The sequence below is a fragment of the Notolepis coatsorum genome (assembly GCF_963971535.1).
Source record: "Notolepis coatsorum genome assembly, chromosome: 2".
Lineage (NCBI taxonomy): Eukaryota > Metazoa > Chordata > Actinopteri > Aulopiformes > Paralepididae > Notolepis > Notolepis coatsorum.
Genome location: NC_140166.1, coordinates 93,541,323 through 93,567,821, shown reverse-complemented (window position 1 = coordinate 93,567,821; position 26,499 = coordinate 93,541,323). Strand labels below are relative to the sequence as shown.

Genomic DNA, 26,499 nt, shown 5'->3' with positions numbered 1-26,499 from the left:
TGTGAGGTACAACATTCAACAACAGGATCGAGAATATGGAAAGAATTTGGATGGAAAAACATAATCAGATTCTTTATAACCCCAGAGCTGAAGGGAAAATATGTACCAACACAAAAAGCATGCTGGAGGATGTGTGGGAAGGAGGGGGCAAATCACACGCACATATTCTGGGGATGTCAGAAGCTGAAGGGGTATTGGGAGGAGATAGGGGAAGCAATGATCAGAATATTAGGATACGGGCTACCACAAACAGGACTGGTGCTTTACTTAGGAGACCTGACACACGAGGGAATACAAGGGGGGGACAAATATTTAATAAAGATAATGTTGATAGCGGCCAGAAAAGCAATAACGAGACTGTGGTACAAGGAAGACCCACCGACAATAGCAAAATGGGTAGGAATAGTGGAAGAAATACAGGATATGGAAAGGATAACACACATGCTGAGGTTACAGGAAGAGAAATTTGGGGAAAGATGGGGAAAGTGGGAGGATTATAAAAGGAACGAGAACGACATCACAGAGGAAGAACCAAATGCAACACAAGAGAGCGAAGGGTAAAGGAGGAAAGATGTTCAAGCAGGGTCTATGAACCCATGTCACACACCTGTACTTTAGTTAATATTTTCTATTTTGTTTTTGGGATATTACAAGTGCTGAATGCTTTTATACCTTATTATTTATGTCTGTTTAACGGTGTGATATTAAATATTCAGGGATGAGGTGGTTTGTGTATGGGTGAACCAAAAGGCAAAGTGAAAGTTAATAAACAAGAGAAAAAAAAAAAAGGACGAAGGAGAAGGGAAGAAAGAAGCTCAAGGAGGGTCTCTGGACCCAGATCACACATACAAACCTTAGTCAGCATTTATCGTCTTTGAGTAGGAATTACCTGTTTATGCCTGTTTAAGGGAGATACACAATCAACCTTTATATCAAATACCTAGAAAACAACAGTAGGGGAACCAGACAACTAACCATGTGATACCCATGTAAATATTTATGTGCACTGTTTTTTCTTTTTGTTTTTATTGTGATGCTAGTTTCTTCATTTTTTATTATTTATTTTTTGTAAGTGCTGTCTGTCTAAATAACTGTTAATAAAAAATTTAAGTTTAAAAAAAAAAAAAAAAAGTAAAACGACAACCACATTACAACGGTCGACTTTGATCCTCGCAAACACTTATTTTGGTATTCTGTTAAACTATTTTTTAATCCTTTACTTTCCGCTGGACCTCTTCTATCCAGGACGTCATTTCTGCAGCACAAAGTAAAGGATTCAGATAACTAATTAACAGTAAAATACGCCCCAATAGCCTGTTCTAGCCTTTCGTTTGCTCCGAGTGGGCTGTGGAATATATTGAAGTGCTCTTTGTGCCCACAGAAAAGCATCCCCTTAACTTCTCCTGCCGTCAATCATTCCAATGAATATACAGTAGATCATGTAACGGGCCTGAACCTGAATGCTTCCAAGCTTCAATCGCTGCCATGCTGATGTCAAAATCACTATTCCAACACTTTGTTCTTTGGTTGGAGCCTATGGCTTCCGCTGGGTGTATCAGTATTTATAATAAAACACAAGATACTTGTGTCCTAATGATGAGGATAAGCACTCAAATGAAGAAACCCAGTTGTATTGCCAAAAGAAAGTCTTAACATGCCTATAAATACTATGGAATTACACACTACAAATGTCACTATCCTTATGCTACTAACTACTGTATCATGGTTATAGACATGTCTATACTACTATGCACTCAGAGTGTAACACTCAAGTTAAACACATTTAGACGAACAATGCCCTTAGCTGCCAGAGGTGTACCCCTCCCGCTGACTTGTTGTTCACAATTTGCAAGTAGTTTTGGATAAAAGTGCCAGCTAAACGACTAAATGTAAATGTATTACATGGTACATAATGACCCATAATGGCCCACAAACAGCACAAACATCAAGTGCCTCGCTTTGCGAGCTCCAGGTATTGACAATGCCAATGTCTATACCACAGCTCATTTACATTGAAAGAAGAATGAAGCTTTGATTATGTAAGGGATAATGTATGGCTAGGAGGTCATTGTCGCAAAATAATTGACCGACACGGAGTTTAAAATACCGAGGCGCCGCGCCGAGGTGTTTTAAACGGAGTGAAGGTCAATTATTTTGCGACAATGACCGAGTAGGCTATACATTATCCCGCTTATTACATGGCTAACTTACTAACAATATACCTAATTCATTTGACAAATCGCAGTTGTTCTGTGGCTCTGTCAGCCCAAATAAAGTGATTATTATTATCGCGCGGGCAGCAGCTCTGTTCTGGCTCCGCTGTGTTCGGGCTCCGCTCGGCGCTCCGCCCCCTGTCATCGCCGGCAGCAGTGTGTGTCAGTGGGCTTGATTGCCAACAGCTGCGCTCTGCGGTCATTATTGAAAAATCTGTTATCTTGAGTATCGGAAGGGACTTGTGCTATGTATGACTTAGTCCACATTGCAGCCGGCTTGTGGGAGGCAAGAAACAGCGTTCAAAGACAGGGGAGGGTTGAATTGGATGATACGAAAAATTGGGATGGGAGAAAAAATTTAAGATGCGAGAAAAAGTGGATAAAAAAAATAAAACAAAGGTCTGTCTGGCGAGAGCTCATATGGAACGTGCAAGAATTAAAATTGTGCAGCCGCCAGTTCAGTGTCGCCATTTTTCTTTTTTGCTAGTATGGTTGTGAAATTTGTAGGGATGCACCGAATGGGAAATTCTTGGCCGAAACCGAAAATAGGAAACAGTTGGCCGAAAACCAAAGGCTGAATATGATTAACACATTGAGTGCCACGCCCCTTTGACCATATATGGGCTAGAGTGCCAATAAGGAAGTCAATGGGAGGTCGGGGAAATTTGCGAAGGCTTAAACTAAACTATATCTTAAATTATGGCTATGTGTCTAAAACAAGTTCAAGTTCTTTAATAGTTGTCATACAGAAGTACAGAATACTTTCATACAAAATGCTTCTTACTGTTACGCTCCAGAGACTGTGCTAGACAAGATAGTATCAAATAACATAATAACATAATATAGCATGAATTTAGAAGAAGAAAATGAGGTCACAGTGTTCGGTATAGACATATGTACAATGTTCTGAGTTACCATATAATATACAATACACAATACTATGCAGTGTACTAATGTACAGTACTATCTAGTGCAAAGCAGAAATGGGATGAGGTACAATTTTAGGTACAATTTACAGTAAGGTGTACGAGTTGTAGTGCAATCCTTCATCCATAAATATAAAGTGTGGGGAGTGGGTGCTACAGTGTGTTTGTTTAAAGTGGGTGTGTGCTATAAGTGTGTGGAGTGGGTGCTACAGTGTGTTTGTTTAAAGTGAGTGTGTGCGTGTGGATGTGTGTGCTATGTGCGTTTGGTGGTTGTTGTTGTGTAGTGTTCATTCATTGTTCGTTTAGCAGCCTGATGGCCTGGGGATAGAAGCTTCTTCTGAGTCTTTCTGTGCTCGCCTTGAGACTCCTGTATCGCTTGCCTGACGGCAGCAGTTCAAAGAGGCAGTTGTTCGGGTGACTGGAGTCTTTAATGATTCTCTTAGCCTTGCCCTTGCAACGCTTGTAGTAAATGTTCTGGAGGGTGGGGAGCCCCCCTCCAATTGTGCGTTCGGCTGAACGTGTCACTCTTTGTAGTCTGCTTTGGTCTTGTGCAGTGCTATTCCCAAACCAGGAGGTGATGTTGCCGGTCAAGATGCTCTCTATTGTACATGAGTAGAAGTTCTTAAGGATCTTCTGGCTGACTTGGAACTTCCTTAGGCGCCTGAGGAAGTAGAGGCGTTGTCGTGCCTTCTTCACAACACTGTTAATGTGTGTGGTCCATGTCAAGTCCTCGGATATGTAGGCTCCGAGGTACTTAAAGCTGTTGACTCTCTCAACCGGTGCCCCGTCGATGCTGAGGGGGCTGTAGTCCTTGACCCCCGACCTCCTGAAGTCCACAATCATCTCCTTTGTTTTGCTGACGTTCAGGGAGAGGCTGTTTTCCTGGCACCATCCCGCCAGGACCTTGACCTCTTCCAGGTAGGCCCTCTCGTCGTTGGCAGAGATCAGGCCCACCACCACTGTGTCGTCAGCAAATTTGACGATTGTATTGCTACTCCACTGAGCCCCTACACCCCTCGCTTATCAATGACTTGCTTGCAGTCAACGTGTACGAAACTGATAGTTTTTTCATTGTTACATTTCCGTTTTATACCGTTTTGAATACGAGTATAGTTTTGGAGAGTTCTAGTAATTCCAGAGAAATTCCGCGATAATAGCTCTTTAGTGGAATACACAAAACACGTTGTAATTTTTCGGCTTATTTATGAATAGTTTTTAAATAAATGCTAGATTATCGATAGTATATGTGTTAGGGCTGGGCGATATGGAAAAAAATCATATCGCGATAACGATATGATAATTTTATTTTATTTCTCGATATCGATAATTATCGAATTGTTAAGTATAAAAAAAAAAGAAGAAAACATTTTTTTTTTTTTTTTTTTTAACAACAGATGTATGTTTATTTTGCAGCAATTCTTTGTCATTGCCGCCATCTTTAGTGTTACATCCCCTCACACTCACACAGTTCTCAGGCTGCAGCTGGTTTAAAAGCTAAAGTAAACCGGCTTCTCAGCTGGCTGTGGCTCCAGAGGAGTTGAACAGTTCTGGCTCTGCTAGTTTATTTTCAATCTTTTGGCGCTTTTTTGGTGGACAAACCACCGCACATGTGCACTGTGACTCGTGACTGGAGTCTAGTTCTGCTAGCACACATAGCCTACTGTGTACAGACGGTTTCAAAATGTATTTTAAATTAGAAAGCAAACAAAATAAATGGACAAGAGAAAAAGAAATCTGAATTTGGTCAGTATTGTCATTTGGACAAGCAAAGCCATTACTTTAAGTTGCAGGCAAGAAAGACAAGTCTGTCCACTGTCTCTGGTTTTAAAACTGCCCTGTTGCAGGTAAAAAAAAAAAAACGATTTTTCGATTTTTTTTTAATTTCGATATTCGATATCGATTATTAAAATATATCGCGATATTTATCGTTATCGTTATATCGCCCAGCCCTAATATGTGTACTTATGCATGCTAGAGAAGCGGGCTGAAAAATCTATTATCCTTGACCTGGTCAGCGCTAACGTCATACACACACACACCGACACGCTGCGATGGCTGAGAAAAAAACATCTGATTAACCCAATACTGGTAAAATAGAGTCCTTACCTCACATCAGATGTTCTGCAAAAAGATTAATCCAATTCCTGATCGCCATTCCAAATATTGATCACGTTTATTGATCCAACGTTATAGTCCAAAACACAATCGAAACCTGCTCTCAGCCTCCCCAGTGAATGTGGTAACAGATACTGCTTGCCAGAGAAGGGAAAACCCCGGACCGGACTTTTTTTCTGATGCACATGCCCACCCAATCCAATCCAATGATGTGCAATACCATCCGGGAAACGATAGGCGGCGGTATTTGCCCTTTTCGAGCTCAGACCCATTCTCAATGATAACGTCAGGCTGGATGGATGAAAAATGAATGGATATTGCTAATAAAAGAAATACAGATAAAAAAAAACTAGTTTTCTCGTTCCTTGGCACTCGACGCATGGCGAGTTAAGCCGACTAATCTCGTCGTTGGCACTCAATGTGTTAATATAAATATATATATATAATGTATACATTTTTTACCAATGTTGTTCAGCTACCTGATTATGGCAAAATACATGATTATGGCAAAACTTAACTTAAATTATATTAATAATCACTATAATGGGTCCATAAAACATTTTACATTAATTCCAGACTGACCGTTGAAAGATTGTACAATTTAAACATTTTTTCTTTGCATACAACAAAATGTGCATTAAAGTCCAGTGCATTTTCTTTTCTCTGTAGGATAACTACAACAAAGTGCATTCAGAACAAAGCCAAGGTGCTTTAAAACTGCATAAAGATCTAGGCCAGTAGATACTATATAGAAAATAATATCTCTTTTCAAGTCTTACTGGACAAAATTCGGTTTGAGTTTTGAGCTTCCTAGTTGCCGTAGTTGATGTCACACTAGGATATCAACACACCGGTTTGGAAGCTGGAGGAACTCGATGGATGAACTGAAGCAATATAAAGAAACGAATAGCCAATAAATGTGAAGTTATCTTTGAACCTCTGTTGTCAAGCCTTGTCAATATAACCCCCCCCCCCCCCCCCCCTTTTCCTCACTAATGGAACTGGTGTCGTGGAGTCACTCCGCTATCTAGGGTACGGCTAACGTTAGCTAGCTTAGCGGCGGATAACGCTAGTTAGCTTGGCGGCTCGCCAATTGAAGGTCCGAGCTGGTCTAATGAAATGCGTTTTGATTACGTCATCGCAACAATACGCTAGGTTACAAACGTAACCCTGTTCTTTGCCATTCTGTGATATTTTATCGAAAGCCGAAAGGGCCTTTTTTAACCATTTTCGGCCGATAATCTTCGGCGGCCGAATATTCGGTGCATCCCTAGAAATTTGTATTACATTTTGCTCTAAGTGGTCTTACAAAGTCCTAAATGTAACTTGTTGAAACCTGCAGATACCCTGTTTTAAGAGTTGAACTGTTTGCAACCGATTTTATGAGTTTGAATTGAATACAGTAGACTGTAGGTTTTCATTAGTCCTTCGCTGCCACATCACACTTCAGTGTTGCAGCCCTGATGAAGATTCTGGTCATTCTTTCTCTCAACATGCACATTATCAGCTGTCCATTCCCCTCAGTTGGGCAGAAAGACCCTGGCATTCCTGGACGATCAAGAATAGATTAGATTAGAGAGTAGGTATCAAGAGGTATGTGGCAGGGCCTCAGAACAATGACAGACTACAAAGGCACCTCCCTCAAACTGAACAGTGACATCTCCTTAGCAAATTATCTCAATTCCTTCTATGCGAGGTTTGAGGCTGTGAATAACAACACCAGCCTATAAACCACGGCAATGGGGGGGGGTCTGCTGATGGAGACTCAGTGTTCAGGGTAACAGAGCATGAGGTGAGGCGGACCTTTAAAAAAGTGAATATCAGGAAGGCAGCAGGACCGGACGGCATCCCCGGCTGCGTCCTAAAAGTCTGTGCCGACCAACTGGCCCCGGTATTCACTGTCATCTTCAACCTGTCCTTGGAACAGGCTGTCATCCCCACCTGTCTGAAGAAGTCCACCATCATCCCTGTACCCAAAAAATCTACGCCCGCTTGCCTCAACGACTACCGCCCTGTAGCCCTCACCTCCATAGCCATGAAGTGCTTTGAGAAGCTAGTGAAGGGCTACATCTGTTCCTCCCTCCCCATCAACCTGGACCCCCTGCAATTTGCATATCGCCCCAACAGGTCCACGGAGGACGCCATAGCCCATGTGCTGCACACAGCAGCATCACACCTGGACAAGAGGCAGGGGAAAACTATGTGAGAATGCTGTTCATCGACTACAGCTCAGCATTCAATACCATAGTCCCCTCCAAACTCATAGCCAAGCTCAGGGACCTGGGCTTGAACTATGACCTCTGCCAGTGGGTCTTGGACTTCCTGACGGGCAGACCCCAGGTGGTAAGAGCAGGCAACTGCACCTCCTCATCCATCACGCTCAACATAGGGGCCCCCCAGGGCTGTGTTCTGAGCCCCCTCCTCTACTCCCTGTACACACATGACTGCGTGGCACAGCGGAACAACAACACAATCATCAAATTTGCTGATGACAGAGTAGTGGTGGGCCTGATCTCTGCCAACGACGAGAGGGCCTACCTGGAAGAGGTAGAGAATCTGTCACAGTGGTGTCAGGAGAACTGCCTCTCCCTGAACGTCAGCTAAACAAAAGAGATGATTGTGGACTTCAGGAGGTCGGGGGTCAAGGACTACAGCCCCCTCAGCATCGATGGGGCACTGGTTGAGAGAGTGAACAGTTTCAAGTACCTCGGAGCCCACATATCCGAGGACTTGACATGGACCACACACATTGACAGTGTTGTGAAGAAGGCACGACAACGCCTCTACTTCCTCAGGCGCCTAAGGAAGTTCCAAGTCAGTCAGAAGATCCTTAGGAACTTCTACTCATGTACAATAGAGAGCATCCTGACTGGCAACATCACCTCCTGGTTTGGGAATAGCACTGCACAAGACCGTAGCAGACTACAAAGAGTGACACGTTCAGCCGAACGCACAATTGGAGGGGGGCTTCCCACCCTCCAGAACATTTACAACAAGCGGTGCAGGGGGAAGGCTAAGAGAATCATCAAGGACTCCAGCCACCCGAACAACTGCCTCTTTGAACTGCTGCGGTCAGGCAAGCGATACCGGAGTCTTAAGGCGAGCACAGAAAGACTCAGAAGAAGCTTCTATCCCCAGGCCATCAGGCTGCTAAACGAACAATAAACACTATGCAACAACCATCAAATGCACACAGCACACACACCCACACGCACACACTCACTTAAACAAACACACTGCAGCACCCACTCTCCACACTTTAGATCACACAAACACACTTTATATTTATTGATAAAGGATTTGCACTACAACTCGTACACCTACTGTAAATTGTACCTAAATTGCACCTCATCCCATTTCTGCCTTGCACTATATAGTATTGTATATTAGTACACTGCATAGTATATTGTATATTATATGGTAACTCAGTTACGTCTATTCTGCATCGAACATTGTACATATGTCTATACTGAACACTGTGACCTCATTTTTTTACTTCTAATTTACATGCTATACTATGTTATTTTATTTCATACTTATCTTGTCTTGTCTGGAGCGTAACAGTAAGAAGCATTTTGTATAAAAGTATTCTGTACTTCTGTATGACAACTATTAAAGAAACTTGAACTAGGATTCCTGAGTGAACTGTTGTCAGCTAATGCCTTTTTGGCACAATGCTAGAGCACACACCTGAGGGGAAATATGGGGGAGCATTCGAAATGGGGGTTGGGATGGTGGGAGGGAGAGAGAGTGGGCATGTTTCCATCCCTTTGTCAGCCTGCAGGATTTAGGGATTACTTATTCCTGCCAATTGTGATATGGGTTGATTTCTGAGGCCTTTGATGAGTCCCCTTGCCCCACACCCCCTAGAGAGAGACACACACACACACACACACACACACACACACACACACACACACACACACACACACACACACACACACACACACCCTCTTCACTATTTCCATAATTAAGACATGTCAAGATGTGCCTTAAAATGTATTTCGTGAATGGGGTTAGTTAGCTCGTTAATTCACTTGTTTTAACAACACACAAGTATTTAATAACAGTTTACTCTGTCCAGGTGCAGGTCAAAGTGAGCCATATCTTCCAATCCATGTGCAGGTCAAAGTGAGCCATATGTTCCATGTGCAGGTCAAAATTAGCCATATCTTCCCAAGGTGTAAGGCTGGGAAAGCCACTGAGTTAAATAATAATAATCATCATAATGCTGCTACTACTACTACTAGAAATGCAACATTTGACGTGTAGTTCAAACAAGGTCAGCTGGCAACTTGTTGTTTACTACTGGACCACCATGAAGCCATAGCTAAGGGTTCTGGCATTTTAGTCATGTACGTGACCTATCCCTTTGAATATCTGATAAATTCCTTGTGTATGTCTGGCATTTTGCCCAGTTATTTGCTATAACCTTCCTGTTGCATGTTATCATAGATGATGGACTGCGGAGCAAGAGGTGATTGATGCCATAGTTTATTGCTGTATTGAAGATTTCATATTTTTTATTGTGCCATAATTAATGAGCTATGGGTTCTGGTAAGTGGATCAGGCATCAGGCAACCATACATAATTGGCTTAATATCGTGTAATAATAAGGTCATATATATATATAATTATTATTTTTAATACTTTTTTTTATATTTAGTGTCCAGTGTTTCCCCTGAAAAAAAATTCAACAGCTGTGCTGCGCGCTCGCTGCCGGAATCCATATTTATGCGTGCGCACGAGCCGTCGGAATCCATATTAACGCACGCTGCCGGAGAAATAACTTAAAACTACCTTAGAATTGTTTTAGATTATTCATGTTCATGGAGTCATGTGAATTTGCTAGGATGTTTTTGGTGTGTCCGCTGACACTAGAAGTGCTCTGGAGGCTCAGGTAGCTGCATATTTGTACACTGCAAAAAATGTAATCTTATCAAGTGAAAATATCTTGTATTTGGTACAATAAGTCCAATATTGAGTAGAATTATCTTGAATTGTCGTATTCCTCTGGCAGATAATTTAGCTTATTTTTTTTTGTTTAATCTTGTTTTAAGAAAATGTAAACCTTGTTTTCTTAAAACAAGATTAAATTGACAAATCAGAAAAGAAGCTAAATGATCTGCCAGTGGGATAAGATCATTCAAGATAATTCTACTCAATATTGGACTTATTGTACCAAATACAAGATATGTTCACTTGATAAGATTCAATCAATCAATCAAATTTATTTATATAGCACGTTTAAACATGCCGCTTGTCAACCAAAGTCCTTCACATAGCTAAGCTATGAACAAAGAAAAGTATAAAATGAACAGAAAAAAAAAATCAACGGATAGACATTACATTTGTTTGCAGTGTATTTGTAATCAGGGTAAATGTCAAGATTAATGACATGCCTCAACACTTAAGAAAATGTACACTATTTGTATTGAACATAGATATAGTTTCAAGTTTCTTTATTAGTTGTCATACAGAAATACAGAATACTTTGTATGAAATGCTTCTTTCTGTTTTGCTCCTGAGAGTGCTAGATAAAATTAAGATAGTATAATATAAGTATAACATAGAAAGTCAAGTACGTAAGCAAGTCTAAACAAAACAAAAGTGTTCAATATACATATTAGTATATATATACAATGCAGTAGAGAATGTAACTGAGTTACAATAATATAAAATATAAATGAGATATACAATAGCTTAGCTTGTTTTTGCCACCTTGTGGTGGTGAGGTGCAATGAGGTAAGAGGTGATGTTCAAATCTCCTACCAATAACATAAACAAAGTGTGTTAAGTGTCTAAAGTGAGTAAAGTGGGTGCTACAGTGAGTTGTCCATTTAAAGTGAGTGTGTATGACGTGTGTGTGCTGTGGGTGTATTTGATAGTTTGTTACATAGTGTTATTGTTCATTGAGCATCCTGATGGCCTGGGGATAGAAGCTCCTTCTGAGTCTCTCTGTGCTTGCCATGAGACTCTGGTATCGCTTGCCTGACCGCAGCAGTTCAAAGAGGCAGTTGTTTGGGTGGCTGGGGTCTTTGATTATTCTCTTAGCCTTCCCCATGCAGCGCTTGTTGTAAATGTCTTGGAGAGTGGGAAGCCCCCCTCCAATTGTGCGTTCATATAGATGATTTAATAGATAATATAAATAGAAAACATAGACATAGCTACAAAGTCTCAGTGGCATAGGCTACATTCTGCCTTAGAGCATTAAATTTTTCTGGGCTTTTGAAAGAAAAGCTCCAGGGCTCTTTGGTACTGTAGGGGAATTCACTGGTAGGGGGCCCATGATGCTGAGACGCATATAAGCGGCCAGATGGTCTCCCTGCAGCCTGTTCCTCAGGTCACTCTTCACTTGTAAATACGGAATCAATCACTGCATCAATTTCAAGATCCTCCTCATCACCTACAAAGCCCTTCACTCCCTTGCCCCATGTGGAAATGTGTTATTTGTTAGAAAAACCATTAAATATTTGGAGGTTTGGGATCATTTCAGTGAACAAGCCTTTTTATTAACTGATGTTTTCCATAGCAACTTGCACTGTGCATCTGAAATCCTGGAGCTCTGGAGACCCATCACATTAGACAAATAAAAAATAAATGAACACTACGGACTACGGTGAGAAAAGCCACATCTAATTATTACCTACATCTACAAAATGTAATTACCTGCACCTATGCAAACCCTGCAACATTTTGGAAAGCAGACACACATTAATTGTTTTCTGATCAGAAAGGTTTGCTTAGCTTTCAACAAACAGTTGGCCGATGCTGGACATTTGTTTGACAAGGAATACACAGGGCCTTATTAATGATGATTGTGTTTCTACTTCCATTTGCCTCAGTTTACCTTTCAGCCCTTATCTACCAGTGATATTTGAAGCATTGCAAGGAATTATTCCAGGAGCTCAACTGGGGAGGATAAATTGGATCAATTTATTCCTGAAACTGGCTGCTCCATTTATCATGGAGCAATTAACACACATATTCAATCTTTCTATCTCAACAGGTGTATTCCTGAATATCTGGAAATTGGCACACCTATTCCCATTACATAAAGGTGGTCATAGGAATTACTTAAATTGATCTTACATTTAATTAATAAAGTTATCTTACCTAGCTAAAACCCTGGAATGTCTGGTAAACAACCAACTCAAGGCATTTCTTTCTACTCTTTGTTTTATGTCCACACCAGTCTGGTTTCAGAGCCAGTCACAACACCATTTCAGCCATTACATTAGTTACAAATAATATAGTATCCGCTTTAGACAGCAAGACACATTGTGCTGCTCTTTTTGTGGATCTGTCCAAAGCGTTTGATACAGTTGACCATCCTTTGCTCTTAGGTTATGTAAGGTTATGTAATATTGGTTTAGATTGAAAGGCCTGTGATTGGTTTCAGAATTATTTGAGACTCCAGTGTGTGAAGTCTGGGAGTGTCCAGTCTGAATTCTTGTCTGCAACAGGAGTTCTGCACGGATACATTTTATGTTCCGTCCTTTTCTCAATCTCAATGAATGATATTGTCTCTTCATTGAGTGGTTGTCAAGTCCATCTTTATGCTGATGACACTATTGTGCATTGTTTTGCTAATTCTGTACAACTAGCCATTGAGAACCTGCAGCCATCTTTTACGCTCTATGGGATGCGCATATTCATCTAAATTAAACTGCTGCTTAATACAGATAAAACAAAGTTTATGCAGCTTACTAGAGCCAGACATACTGATTATGATGGCATGCATATATCCACTAGGAATGGATCTAACATTGAGAGAGTTACTGAATATGAATGTCTTGGAATCTAGCTTAATGAGAAGTTTATATTACATACCATATAGATCTTGTCAGCAAACTGACTAAAATTGGCTTTTTCTATAGAAACGGAGCCAGCTAACTTATGTTTACTTAACTTTGGACCCTATCTAACCTGCTATAATGACTGGCTCATGCTTAACTCATTGACCGCCACCCCATATTAGGGCTAGCACACCACCGCTTTAATCAATGGGAGGACGAGGAAATTTGCGAGTGCTTAAAATATATCTTAAATTATGGCTATGGGTCAAATACACCCATCGCGTATCAATGACTTGTGTAACTGAGGGGTTACAAAACCCTGACTGTATTAAAGATTGTGATAGATTAAACCACTGCTAGTTATGTACTTTAATTACTGGCCAGACAGTACATCAAATATAGATGGTGAACACCCACAAGAACACGGCATTGACAAAGAAATAGTATTTGAGGGTATTTTATTATTATTATGCAACATTAGGTTACAGAATGAGAATTAGGGTCACGCTTGTATGGCGAAGAATATGCGTAAAGTCAGTCAATAGCATGAGTCACTAAGAATAGCAGGAATCCTACGATGGGTCTAAGTTGACACCACCTGTCGTATAATAGCAACTATATAAGGCAACGCTGATACCGCCTGGAGACAATGGGTTCCCTCCGGGGGTGTAAGGCCTGGAGGGTAGAGGAATGTTCGGGTACTCAGTCTGATTCAATGAGGAATAAAGAGACTCCAGGTACAGGAGTCGGTCCTTGTAACTCCCTTGATCAGCAGCAAAGCAATAATTGTAATCCAAATGCTCGATAGCATTGATGACAGCTAGCCAGCCTCCGTCCACGAGGCCAGCCCGAGTTGTAATCCTCACGAGGTTGAATCCCAAACGATAGTGGAAATCAACAATGCTCTTCTCCGGGTAACACGTTCCAAATCAATATAATCCAACCAGTAATGGTTCTGCAATCGCCGACGCCGATTCTCCTGTGTACATGTCCAACGGTTCTCCGCCTAGGACTCCTCGGGTGTGGGCGACGTATTTAGGCCACACACCCTGGCTAAGTACACTAGCTAAAGACACGACGAACCGCTGGGTAATGCTACACACGAACGAACTGTGGCCGCACGATATACAATAAATGAACGACTATTTACTTCACATTAGATTAGGTCGAACTCGACGTTACTGCATTAAACTCTGACACTTTACTATTCTATTCGCACGTGGTTCTCAACGCTCTGTTAGACGCACGGTTGCTCACTTCACTGCACGTTGACTCGGGATGAACAACAACTCTGCGCACCTGCGCCGTATATATACTTAAGTGAATATCTAGTCCCAAACCGCAGTCTTTGTCTGGTATCAATACGCTGTCTCCGGGCATGTCCTGACATGCCTGAACTTGTCTTTGAACCTGCCGTTGGGGGCCTGCGCGCTGGCGCCTAGGGGCGCTGTCCAATAAGGAGAGCGAATATTACTCTGGTTTGAACGCAGGTAAAGGGATATTCCGTGTATATATATAAATAATATACAAAGTATATCAAACAATAAAGGTAGATTCTCAGTTTAATCTGGCCCTTCACAACAACTTGCTTGCAGTCAACATGTACGAAACGGATTGTTTTTTCATCGGTACATTTCCGTTTTATACCGTTTTGAATACGAGTATAGTTTTGGAGATTTCTAGTAATTCCAGAGAAATACGCGATAATGGAATACACAAAACACGTTGTAATTTTTCGGCTGATTTATGAATCGTTTTCAAATAAACGCTAGATTATCGATAGTATGTGTCCTTATGCACGATACAAAAGCGGGCTGAAAAATCGCTTATCCGTGCCTTGCTCAGCGCCAACGGCACGCACACACACACAGACACGTCGTGATGAACATCTGATTAACCCAATACTGGTAACATAGTCCTTACCTCACATCAGATGTTCTGCAAAAAGATTAATCCAATTCCTGATCGCCATTCCAAATATCGATCGCGTCCATTGATCCAACGTTATAGTCCAAAACACATAATCCACACTGCTCCCAGTCCCCCCAGTCAACGTGGTACAACGATACTGCATGCCCGAGAAGCAAAACCCGGGCCGGACTTTTTTTTTTGATGCACAGTCCCAGCCAATCCAATCCAATGATGTGCAATACCATCCGGGAGACGATAGGCGGCGGTATTTGCCCTTTTGCGAGCTCAGACCCATTCCCAACGATCAGGTTGGATGGATGAAAATGAATGGATATCTGTGACAGAGTGGGTCTGTCACTGACGCCGGGGCAGCACGCACGCACACATACACACAACATTTCACTCATCGTATACATTCATACATAATCAAACATGCATACATATCCATTAATCTAAGCATACATGCATTTATACATACATTCATATATCCATTCATACATATATTTATTTATTGTGTTGTGTATATATATTTATTTGTTGTGTTGTGTATATATATATTTATTGGGTTGTGTATATGTATTTGGTATGGGAGGTTGTTTTTATATAGTGTGTAGGAAACGGCAATCCATTTTATGTGTAGCACTTGTTTAGTCTTGTGTTAATTAATTATGTGTGGCACCTGTGGAGGGGGAGGAGTGCAGGTGTCATGAGGGCTGCGTGCCCAAGGTTCTGGGTTCTTGCCCTGCACCAGTTACACTGTAGGTGACTGAGGGAAGTGCCGTATGTGTATTGTTAGTCTGTTTGTCTCTGTGGTGGTGCTTCACCAGATAACGGTTGCAAAGTGGGTAACTAGGGAAGCGCCACCCAGTAAGTGTTTTGTCTATCAGATGCCGTTATTGTGGAACGCATCTGATAAGACTGCAGAGGTAGGGTATAGTTTAGTTATTTATTTAGATTAAGTCACTTGTTTATGTAATGTCACCTCTGCACTTGGAAGGCTGGGAAATAAAAACAACACCAAGACAATTTTTTCGACTACGCCATCGTTTGTGTGACTTTGGAGGGGAGAGGAGAAGGACCCCGTCACAATATCGCTAATAAAAGAAATAACGATTAAAACCCGACTATACTCGTGATTGGCGCTCAAGCGTCGGCGAGTTAACCCGACTATACTCGTGACTGGCGTCCAATGAGTTAAGGTCCCTTGTGCACAGCCTGCACTTGGGAAGTCAGCCTTTTGTTTTAGTGCACCAACTTCCTGGAATCATCATCTATTGTCTGCTGACCTGTGGTCAGTTTAGGCCATGGTTTTAACCCATCCTTTGAATTGTTTTTTTTATATTCATCTGTATTTTAATTGTTTATTTTTATATGTCATGTAACTCAACCTCATATCGTTATAGCATTACTGGCCTCGCGTATCGATTTTCCTGTTGCTTGATGACGTTTCATTCTCTCTGGCGTATGTCCTTAGACCTTCAGCTTCGTTGCGGCAAGCCAGTCCAACATGTCATCGTCCAGGTCATTTAGACCACGATCGCCATTCGGTGGCCGGTGTTTGGGGCAGCTGCTTATTATGTGTTCCATAGTTTGTAATGGGTCCACGCATTCGCAGTGGGCACTGTCCACGAGACCCCATTTGCTCCGAAGCGTCCTACGCCTGTCCTCAGGCGGTTGAGGGTTCATTGCTTTCGGGGAAAATGCTGGCCAAGAACATCTGTGGGATCTTCAACGTAGTGGTGAAGCCTGGATGGTTCTGCATACTTCCACTTGTCCCTCCATCTTGCCTTGGAGGCCATGGAGGTGTCAGTTGGTGTTGTGTGGAGCAGTTCTTGGGCGTGTGTGACAAAGGGGAGCCGGCACTTGAGGCACATGCGCTGTAGTGTCTCCGTAACGATCTTGTGGAGGAGGTGGGATCCACTCGTTTGTGACTTTCGAGCAAGAGCCAGCGTGGCTGCTTCTCGTCTGACCTCCACTGGAGCGATACCAGCGAGGACAGGTAGGTTGTTTGTTGGGGTGGCTCGCAGGCACCTGGAGACGGTCCGTAGGGCGGTGTTGAGGGCAGTTTCTGACATGGGGGGCTACACAGTACTCGGCAGCGAAGAACACCAGAGCCTTGGTGGAAATACGCAGTGTCTTTGTGGTGGCTCCCAATGTGGTGCCGGCTAGACGGCGTATCAGTGCGGCACGGGCAGTTGTCTTTGCCTTGACACTGTCCAGGTGTTGTTTAAATTAGGGCTGCACGATTAATCGATTTTAAATCAAAATCGTGATGTGGAATGATGCAATTATCAATTTATTTTTTATTTTTATTTAACCAGGAAGTCCCATTGAGATACAAGATCGGTTTGGGAGAGGGAGGTAAGTGGTTTTAGATTGTGTGTTGTGAAGTTTAGACTTCAGAGAGGGAGAGTAAAGTACAGAAAAAAAGGTACCGTTGGGTACTGGTATCGATTCCCAGGTAAAAATAAACATTTTCAGGCTCGGTGTCCCGAAAAGACCCACGCGTAGGCCAGATGCAAGCCGCATTTTACAATAAACCTCTGTGTTGGGCTGTTAATTTCTTTTTTATAATCGCAAATTTTATCGCAATCGCAATATGTCAGAAAAATCGCAATTAGATTATTTCCCAAAATCATGCAGCCCTAGTTTAAAGCTCTGTCACGCTATGGAACCGTAGCCGGGCGTTGTCAACCATGATGTTCATTTCGCGTGTCGCTTCTTTGTTGTAAAGATGGAACATTGTTGATACGGTCTTGTCAACACTGAGCTTGAGGCGCCAATTCTTCAGGTATGAGGACAGGATGTTCATATCTGGCGAAAGGCCCTCTTCTACTGCATCTCAGCATGGTTTTCTGAGTAGAATGGCCAGATCATCTCCATAGCCATACTTCCTTGATTTTGGTGCGGGTAGGTCATGAATGTAGATGTTGAACAGCATAGGTGCCACTACTGAGCCCAGAGGGACTCCATTCTCAAGCTTTCTGAACCTGCTGGCCGTTGCTAGTGAATAGCCGAAAGCTGCGGTTGCTCAGCATCTCCATTATGAAGCTCACTATGTGCTTGTCTGGGGTGGTTTCCAGAAGCTTCATAAGTCCACGCAGCCAGACAGTGTTGTAGGCAGCTGTGAGGTCCAGGAAGACGGCACCAGTCTTGGCACAGGATGGTCACCAGCTTGTTCTTTGGGCAGCTGGGGGTCAATGACTGGGTTAAGATGTGCCCGGATAAGGCGTTCAAGAAGCTTGTATCCTGTGACCCTTTCAATATTTGAACCATTTACAGTTTAAATATATAGGTTATCGTAGTTGTGTTTTTGGATCTTGAGAAGACCACATATTTTTGTGGTCTTAAGGTTTATAAAAGCTTCCTGGAGGGCATACAGTATACCAGTCCTGTTGTGCATGTTTAGGCTACACAGACACCTCAACCAGCCCACTCATGCCTTATTTTTCTACCTTATTCATATATTTTTAAGATTCTTTATTTCAGCATTAAACCTTTTCTGGATCGGTTTTTGTTGATTTTTGATTGATGATTTTTTATTTTATTTTTTTTATTATATTTTGAAAACTTTAACTTTTTTGAATTAGTTTTTTGAATTAGGGGTAGGTTGCTCTATAAGCCTTCGGCTTCAAACCTATCCTTTTCGTTTGTTTATTTGTGAAAATGTTCGAAAGATAATTTGTTTGTTTATTTATTTGTAAACATTCGAAATAAAATAATTCATTCATTCATTCTTAATGTTTAATTCTAGTTTAAGTCTATATTTTGTGATTCTGTGTGAAGGGGGGGACTAGCAAAGTATGATTTTCATTGTACAATGTAACTGTCTGTTTAACTGTGCATATGACAAATAAACTTGCATCTTTTCATCCATGTACATGAAGCTAACTGATCCATTGCAACCTCTCTGTCTTCCAGGGCGGTTTGAGGAGCAGCCATCAGATCTCACCTCAGGAGTTCCTGGCGGAGCTGAAGAATGGGGCGATGGACGAACGCCTCGTCGGCTGTCTGGACTCGCTTCGTGTCTCTCTCACCAGCAATCCCGTCAGGTAAAGCTCTTATTTCATGTACTCTAACCCAGGGGTTCCCAAACTTTTCAGGCCGCGACCCAAAAAAAACGGGGTCAGAGAGCCGCGACCCCCACTATTATAGTAGGTAAAAAAAAAATGATAAATGGAAATGTATGGTTGAAACATGCACACGTTCAAACGCACACACACTAATAAGCATTGGAGGCTTTTAACCAGGGCCGGACTGGGGAAATCATTCAGGCCAGGAAATATAGTGCAAAATATAGCCCCAGTCAGGCCACTTTTTAAGCAGGGGGTCTGGGGGTCCCCCACCAGGACATTTCTTGTTACAAAGACTTAATTTCCTGCATTCTGGTGCAGGCATTTTTTTATTTGTACCCTTTAAATGCCAGTGTTTGTGATGGCATTACAAATTATTGTTAAAAAACAGGCTAGCATATGTATGATTAGCAACAACACTGATTTTGATGGATTTTCAGTTTTTTTGTAATGTCAGATTGAAAATAATACAATCTTTTATTCAACTTCAGCCCTGATCATAACACCACATATTCATTTTATAATTCTAACCCTTTAAATGCCAGTGTGTGTGATGGCATATATTTGCAATATATCAAATGCAAAGTAGATTTTTCTGGGGGGGATTATTACAGGCTAGCATGTGTCAATGATTAGCAACAACAGTTTTTTGTAAGGGTCCCGCCTCCACCAATCACATGCGGCTCCTTTTGTGTGTGTGTGTGTGTGAGAGCAAGAGAGAGAGAGAGAGAGAGAGATAGTTCTCCAACTTGTGTGAGTTGCAGTGATCTCCTGGTTGTTCCCCACCTAGGTTATCTAACTATTGCGCTGCTGCAACTAGAAACACTGTCCTGGCCTTCTTCTAAGTTCAGTGGCCTGATTATTTATTTTTTTAATCATCTGGCGACCCCTCCGCGGCGGGTCCCTCCTGTGGATCGCAACCCCGACTTTGGGAACCCCTGCTCAAACCCATCATACTGTACACACACACACACACACACACGCACACACCCACGCACACACGCACACACGCACACACACACACACACACACACACTAGGGATGGGTACCGTTCACATTTGAACCGATACGATACCGGTACCTGTGAATCGATACCGGTACCCAACGGTACCTTTTTTTCGATACTTTAGTCTCAAAATGTTTTATCTATCTACCTCAGTTGTGAAAGATCTTCAGAGATCTTCAAATAACCACACTTTCGACCGTTTTCGGCTTGCCATTGCCCCGACTGCTTTGTTGTTGAATCAAGTCAAATTCTAGGTAAGCGTATATTGTGCGTGTGAACGTTGACATGAAAAGAAAAAAGTTAAAAAAAAAATAATAAAAAATGTGTAAAAAAATAAATAAATACAAATATTTTTTAACGGTATCTCACGTGAATCGATATTCGGTAGTACCGACGTGTTTTGGTAAGTACCTTTAAAAGTACTGAACACACACACACACACACACACACTCTGTTTTACCAATACATCCCTAGGGCTGGGTGACATGGCCAAAATATATCAATGTTATCTTCCTTAATTTTGACGGTTTAACGGTATGTGACGGATCCGAGTTTTCCAGTGCAAATGACATCATGGTCTTAAAAAATTTATTTTTATGTCTTTATCTTGTAATACAATTGTCATGGTCCTATTTCATTTTAAATGGTCTATTTTCTTAAACTTTTTAAATACGGCTGCAAGGAATATTTTTTTTATTAACTTAAAACATCTTTTTTGTATATATATATTTTTACAATATGTATTTATATCGTGGCCGACGGTATAGTAAAAACCCATACCTTTGTATGGATCCATGACGGTGTACCTTCATATTCGGTATACCTCCCAGCTCTACGGATCACCCCAGACGCCGGCACTCGTGTGTTTTCCTATCCCGGCCATGGCCCGGCCCACCCGTTGGGCCGTGCCCTTTCAACGACGTGTTACATCCAGAGGCCCCTCCCTCGCCGGCCCTTCCCCCCATGGTGCCGGAGACCCTGAGCAACAGAGGCTCACTGAGATTTATTAATATGTATTACAGCCACAGCTGTGTACAGGGTTTTCTCCTGCCCTCCTTTTAATTGTCTGATGCCTTATCGCGACAAGTCCCCGCTGCTCCCCCCTGCATCTTGACAGAAGTCACCGGGAGGGATTTTTCCCGTTTGTTTGCCTTTCTAAATGCGGTGAGCTCTAGGAGGCGAAGGCTGCAGGCGATAGAGGGAATATGGCGGGATTGAATGAAACGGTGCTCGCATTAGAAGGGTTCAGAATACGAACGGCTCTCCTTTTCATTATCTCCTGTGTCCTTGTCGAGTCTTTCCACCTCCCCTTTTTATTAAATTCTTTTCAAATGATTTAATTCCTATGGACATGTGCCACCTACAGTATGTCTCATAGAAAGGTCATGTGTTCCACACCACTCGGTACTTCTTTACGCTGTATCTGTTGTGTTTCTGTTGATATGTTGTCGATACTGCAAGAGGGGATCATTATCGTTCACTGGGGAGGTGTATTGATGGCCTGGAGATTGGGCCGCTGGGCCTCATGTGAGAACCATGTGTATGCACAGATGTTATCTTAAAGCATGCCTACAAACAGTTTAAAAATGTTTGTGGCATTCATACATTTTCATAATATTTATGAATCAATACTGATAACATTCAGCCACTAGAGCACCAGCACGTCATTTATCCAATTGGGTGCATTCCATCTGGGGAAATGGGAAGTAGGGAGCGGATACATTTACATTTACATTTAGTCATTTAGCTGACGCTTTTATCCAAATCGACTTACAAGTTCTGTACGACAAGCCATCAGGAAGGGCACAACTCTATCAGCTGAGCAACAATGTTCATCAAAGTGTTGAGTGCTACAGTGTAGGTTAGATGAATTGAAAATGGGGGACCCTGATGTAAACAAGACGAAAGTCTTTCTCTGGTCTGCATCCCCTTAACAATTGTGTGTATTGAGCTGTACTGTATTGTACCCATTCTGCAATCTGTTAATAAAGTTTTCAATCAATCAATCAATCAATTATTAGGACAAGTGCATGACAGTACGGTTAGTTAGGGTTAGATTATTTTTTTTTATTTTTTTTAAATAATTTTATTTTTTTAATTCAGATAATGGTTGAAGAAGTGCGTCTTTAGTCGACGGCGGAAGATTGGACGTGTTTCGGCTGTCCTAACTGGGGTGGGTAGTTCATTCCACCATTGTGGGGCAAGGACTGAGAATAGGCGACTTCTCTTTGATGACCCTCCCGGAGTAGGAGTAGGTCTGAGGCGGCCAGAAGATGCAGAGCGTAGAGGTCTTGAGGGTGTGTAGTTAGAGACCATTGACCGGAGGTAGGCGGGAGCGGTTCCCTTTGCCGCACGGTATGCTAGGTCGAGGGCCTTGAAGCGGATTCGTGCAGCAATGGGGAGCCAGTGCAGGTCCCTAAGAAGTGGGGTGACATGGGCCGACTTCGGTAGGTTTGAGATCAGGCCGGCCGCTGCGTTCTGAATGAGTTGAAGAGGCTTGGTGGCAGTGGCCGGGAGGCCAGCGAGCAGTGCGTTGCAGTAGTCGAGGCGGGAGATGACTGTTGATTGGACGAGGAGTTGGGTGGCTTCTTTTGTCAGGAAGGGGCGGATCCTTCTGACGTTGCTCAGGAGGAATCGGCAGGTTCTGGTTGTCGCTGCGATGTGAGCAGAGAAGTTCAACTGGTCGTCGAGGACAACACCAAGGTTCTTGGAGGTCGGGGACGCGGTCACAGCTGCATTCTCGACTGTGATGGAAAGGTCGGTCAGGGGGGAGGATTTGGCCGGCAGGTGGAGCAATTCTGTTTAGCTTAGGTTCAGTTTGAGGTGGTTGGTCGTCATCCAGGCGGAGATGTCGGACAGACAGGCCGAGATCCGCTCAGAGACGTGGATATCTGAGGGAGGGAAGGAGAGGAAGATACATGTCTGCAAATGTAAACAACATTCATTTTTGACCCGCAAAACATTTCAATAATCTTTTTTGCACCTTTCTAAAGCGTGTGGATATATTATATATTCATTCATTCAATCTTTATTTATACTCTATAATACACTGAGTAATTAAACTCATTTACAGTGCCGTCGAGATGTTACATACACAAGTGTCACAGTGTGTTCATAAATATAATATATAAATATAAGTAAATTGAATAGTAAAGTGTCTTTCAAATACCACCTGAGAATGCACTACTTAAATATGTGAGCAAAATATTCTGATGTTGATAATGATGTCTACAATGTTTTACTGTTTTTAGACAATGTTACAATGTTTTTAGATAATGATGTCTACAATGTTTTACTGTTTTTAGATTATCATTGTTAATTGTGATTGTCATATGTATCTTATGTTGTTATGTTTTGTGTTTTGTGTTGTCTTTCTATGTGGACCCCAGGAAGACTAGCTCGCCACTTAGGTGACAGCTAATGGGGATCCTTTTTAAACAATAAACAATAAATATAAAGACATCAGACAATCAGAATAATTAAGAGCAAATATATATAAAAGAAAAGAAAAAAAATATATATATATATATACAGTATATATATTACTCTACATACAAATGTTAGTATGTTATCTATACTATAGCACATTTAAAAATTTATATTATGTACATCAATATTGCATATCATATTTATGTATGAAGTACGCTATATGCCCGTTAATTACTACTATATATTCATAATGAGAAGGCATGGCCTATAGTAGTAGGAAAACCAGTAAAGGTTTGCGAATAAGGTATTTGATATCCTACTTTATCACCTTTGGGATACAAGGTGCTAGGTTTGTGACGATGGACAATGACTCTGTGGATCAACAACGTTCAGAGCTACGTTAAGATCTTCTTTTACATCCCCCCTTTTCTAGGTGGCATGTTTAGGACCAAGAGTAACATGGGCTATTAAACTGAGTATTCCAACTCTCCTGTGTGTTGTTCACACAACACAACAACGTATATAAAAAAGGAAGGTAGTGGAACACACCGATCATCTTTAGACACATATTTAATAGGGTGCAAATTTATCTAAAGATGATCCATGTGCTTGTATATTGTTAATGATTTTTGATGATCCGGGTCCAAATCTGAGTAGCTAAACAAGTTTAATGTGTGAACTCTCAAGTTACACCAAGGTATACGTGTTTGGGCTAATTGAAAACACAGGCCACACTTTTAAAAATTATTTCCCCCTCTGATACTTTTGAGGGTTTCAGCTTCATTCGATTGGATATTTAATGCCAGGAAATCAGGGTCGGGGGGAAGACATGCAAGGAAGTTCTGAGGTCAGCTTTGATTGCATGATACACACCTTAGTTGAGCCACCAGGACGTCCCGCACTCAATCTAAGAGCAGGCTGCAAGAATCTAACTTCTCTGAAGAGCAAATTTAATGTTGAAATCAGGTATTTGGTCTAATCTTGCATTCACATTTCCATTTGTAGCCAAAATAGACTTGAGAGAGAGATACGTTTTGTATGATAATAATAATAAATACAATTTCTATAGCGCCTTTCAGGAAACCCAAGGTCGCTTCACAATCAAGAGGGCTAGGGAAAGGGGGCAATAGGGGAAAATGAGGGCAGGTAAGGGACAATTAATCTAAACTAACTAATGGGGAAAAGCTTTGGTGAAAAGGTGTGTTTTGAGAGCAGTTTTGAAGGTGTCCAGGGTTGGGGCGCTGCGGATTTCAGGGGGGAGAGAGTTCCAGAGAATAGGGGACACCACACTGAAGGCTCTGTCACCGAAAGTCCGCAACCTGGTGCGAGGGATGGAGAGGAGACCCAGATCAGAGGATCGAAGGTTCCGGGATGGAGTGTGCTGGTGGAGGAGATCAGACGGGTATCGGGGGGCGAGGGCATGGAGGGACTTGTAGGTGAGGAGCAGGAGTTTGAAGGATATCCGGAACTTGACTGGGAGCCGGTGGATGAGGGTGGGGGTGATGTGCTGCCAGGGCTTGGTGTGAGTGAGAACCCTGGCAGCTGAGTTCTGTACATACTGGACCCTGTCCAGGGCTTTGCTGGGTGCCCCGGACAGGAATCCATTGCAGTAGTCCAACCGGGAGGTGATACATGAGTGGATCAGGATCTCAGCCACAGAATCTGAGAGTGAGGGTCGGAGACGGGAGATGTTTTTGAGGTGGTAGAAGGCAGACTTGGTAACGGATTTGATGTGGGAGTGAAATTAAAGTGTGGAGTCGAGGGTGACGCCCAGGTTACGGACTTCAAGAGACGGGGAGATGGAACAGCCATTAACGTGGAGGAGGAGATCTCCAACCTTCCGGAGCAGTGCCTTGGGGGCCACAACCATGAGCTTGGACTTTTTGCTGTTGAGTTTGAGTAGTTTGGTTGACATCCAGGTTTTTTTTTTTTTAAACTTTGACCAGTCAGCTGGTTCTTTTTAGCGTTTATCGCTTTTTTCCTCGCATTCATACTTGGTCAAGTTCGACCGACAGAAGCAGGCTGAAAGGGTTCAGATGGGGGGGAAGACACTCTGGGAAAGGCACGGCTGCCGTCCGGGATTCGAACGCGCTCAGCCCCAGATCCGTGACGAGCACGGTTGTCCACGGCGCTGAAATAGCACTCGCGGTACGTGGTGAGCTACTGGAGCTCCCCTGACATCCAGGTTTTTATGGCGTGGAGGCAGTTGACTAAATACTGTGGAGGGAGCTGGGAGGATGGTGAGGTGCTGAGATAGAGCTGAGTATCATCAGTGTAACAGTGAAAGTTGAGTACTTCTGTATGACAACTATTAAAGAAACTTGAAACTTGAGTCCGTAGTGATGTATGATCTGACCGAGGGGGGAGTATGTAAATGGTGAAAAGTAGGGGACCCAGCACGGAGGAAGGTTGGAGATCGGCCGGTAGTTATCCACCACCTCACGGTCCAGACCAGGCTTCTTTAGGATGGAAGTGATGGAGGTGGTTTTGAAACGGGAGGGAACTATTCCAGATGACAGAGGAGTTGATGATGTCCGTTATGATGCCGCAGAGGGTAGGAAGGCAGGCCTTGACCAGCACCGTGGGCATGGGGTCGAGGGAGCAGGTGGAAGCTTTGACTCTGGTAACCAACTTCATGATGGAACATCCAGAGAGCATTGGGGATGGAGGGGTGCAGCTGGGAGCGTGTAGTCCGGCGTCAGGGGTATGTGAGGAGGGGAGGGGGCGGGCACCGTGAGTTGTTGATGGATGGAAATCCCTTTAGCCTGGAAAAAGTCAAGGAACTTAAGAGCAGAGGTCAGGAGCATCAGCAGTGAGAGGGCGGAGGAGACGATTTATAGCCGAGAAAAGAGATCTGGGGGGATTTTGTTGTGAGGTGATGAGGGTGGAGTAGTACGCTGTCCTGGTCTTGGAGAGAGCCTCCTTGTAGGACCTCACATGGTCGACGAAGGCCAAATGGTGGACGGTGAGGCCAGATCGCTTGGAGAGCCAGCTCTTTTCATCGAGTGGGGGTCAGAGGTAAACCAT

At 42.7% G+C, this 26,499-nt stretch overlaps 1 protein-coding gene across 1 annotated transcript in view; it reads left to right on the top strand.

Moving 5' to 3' along the window:
• LOC311223466 (protein diaphanous homolog 3-like) overlaps nt 1–26,499 on the top strand; it is a gene marked incomplete at its 3' end in the record, with an annotated part of 594,292 nt that overhangs the window by 134,914 nt on the left and 432,879 nt on the right. Inside the window, exon 5 of the mRNA XM_084308253.1 lies at nt 18,886–19,016. Coding sequence (XP_084164379.1) covers nt 18,886–19,016 — 131 coding nt within the window. The remainder of the gene's footprint in view (nt 1–18,885; nt 19,017–26,499) is intronic.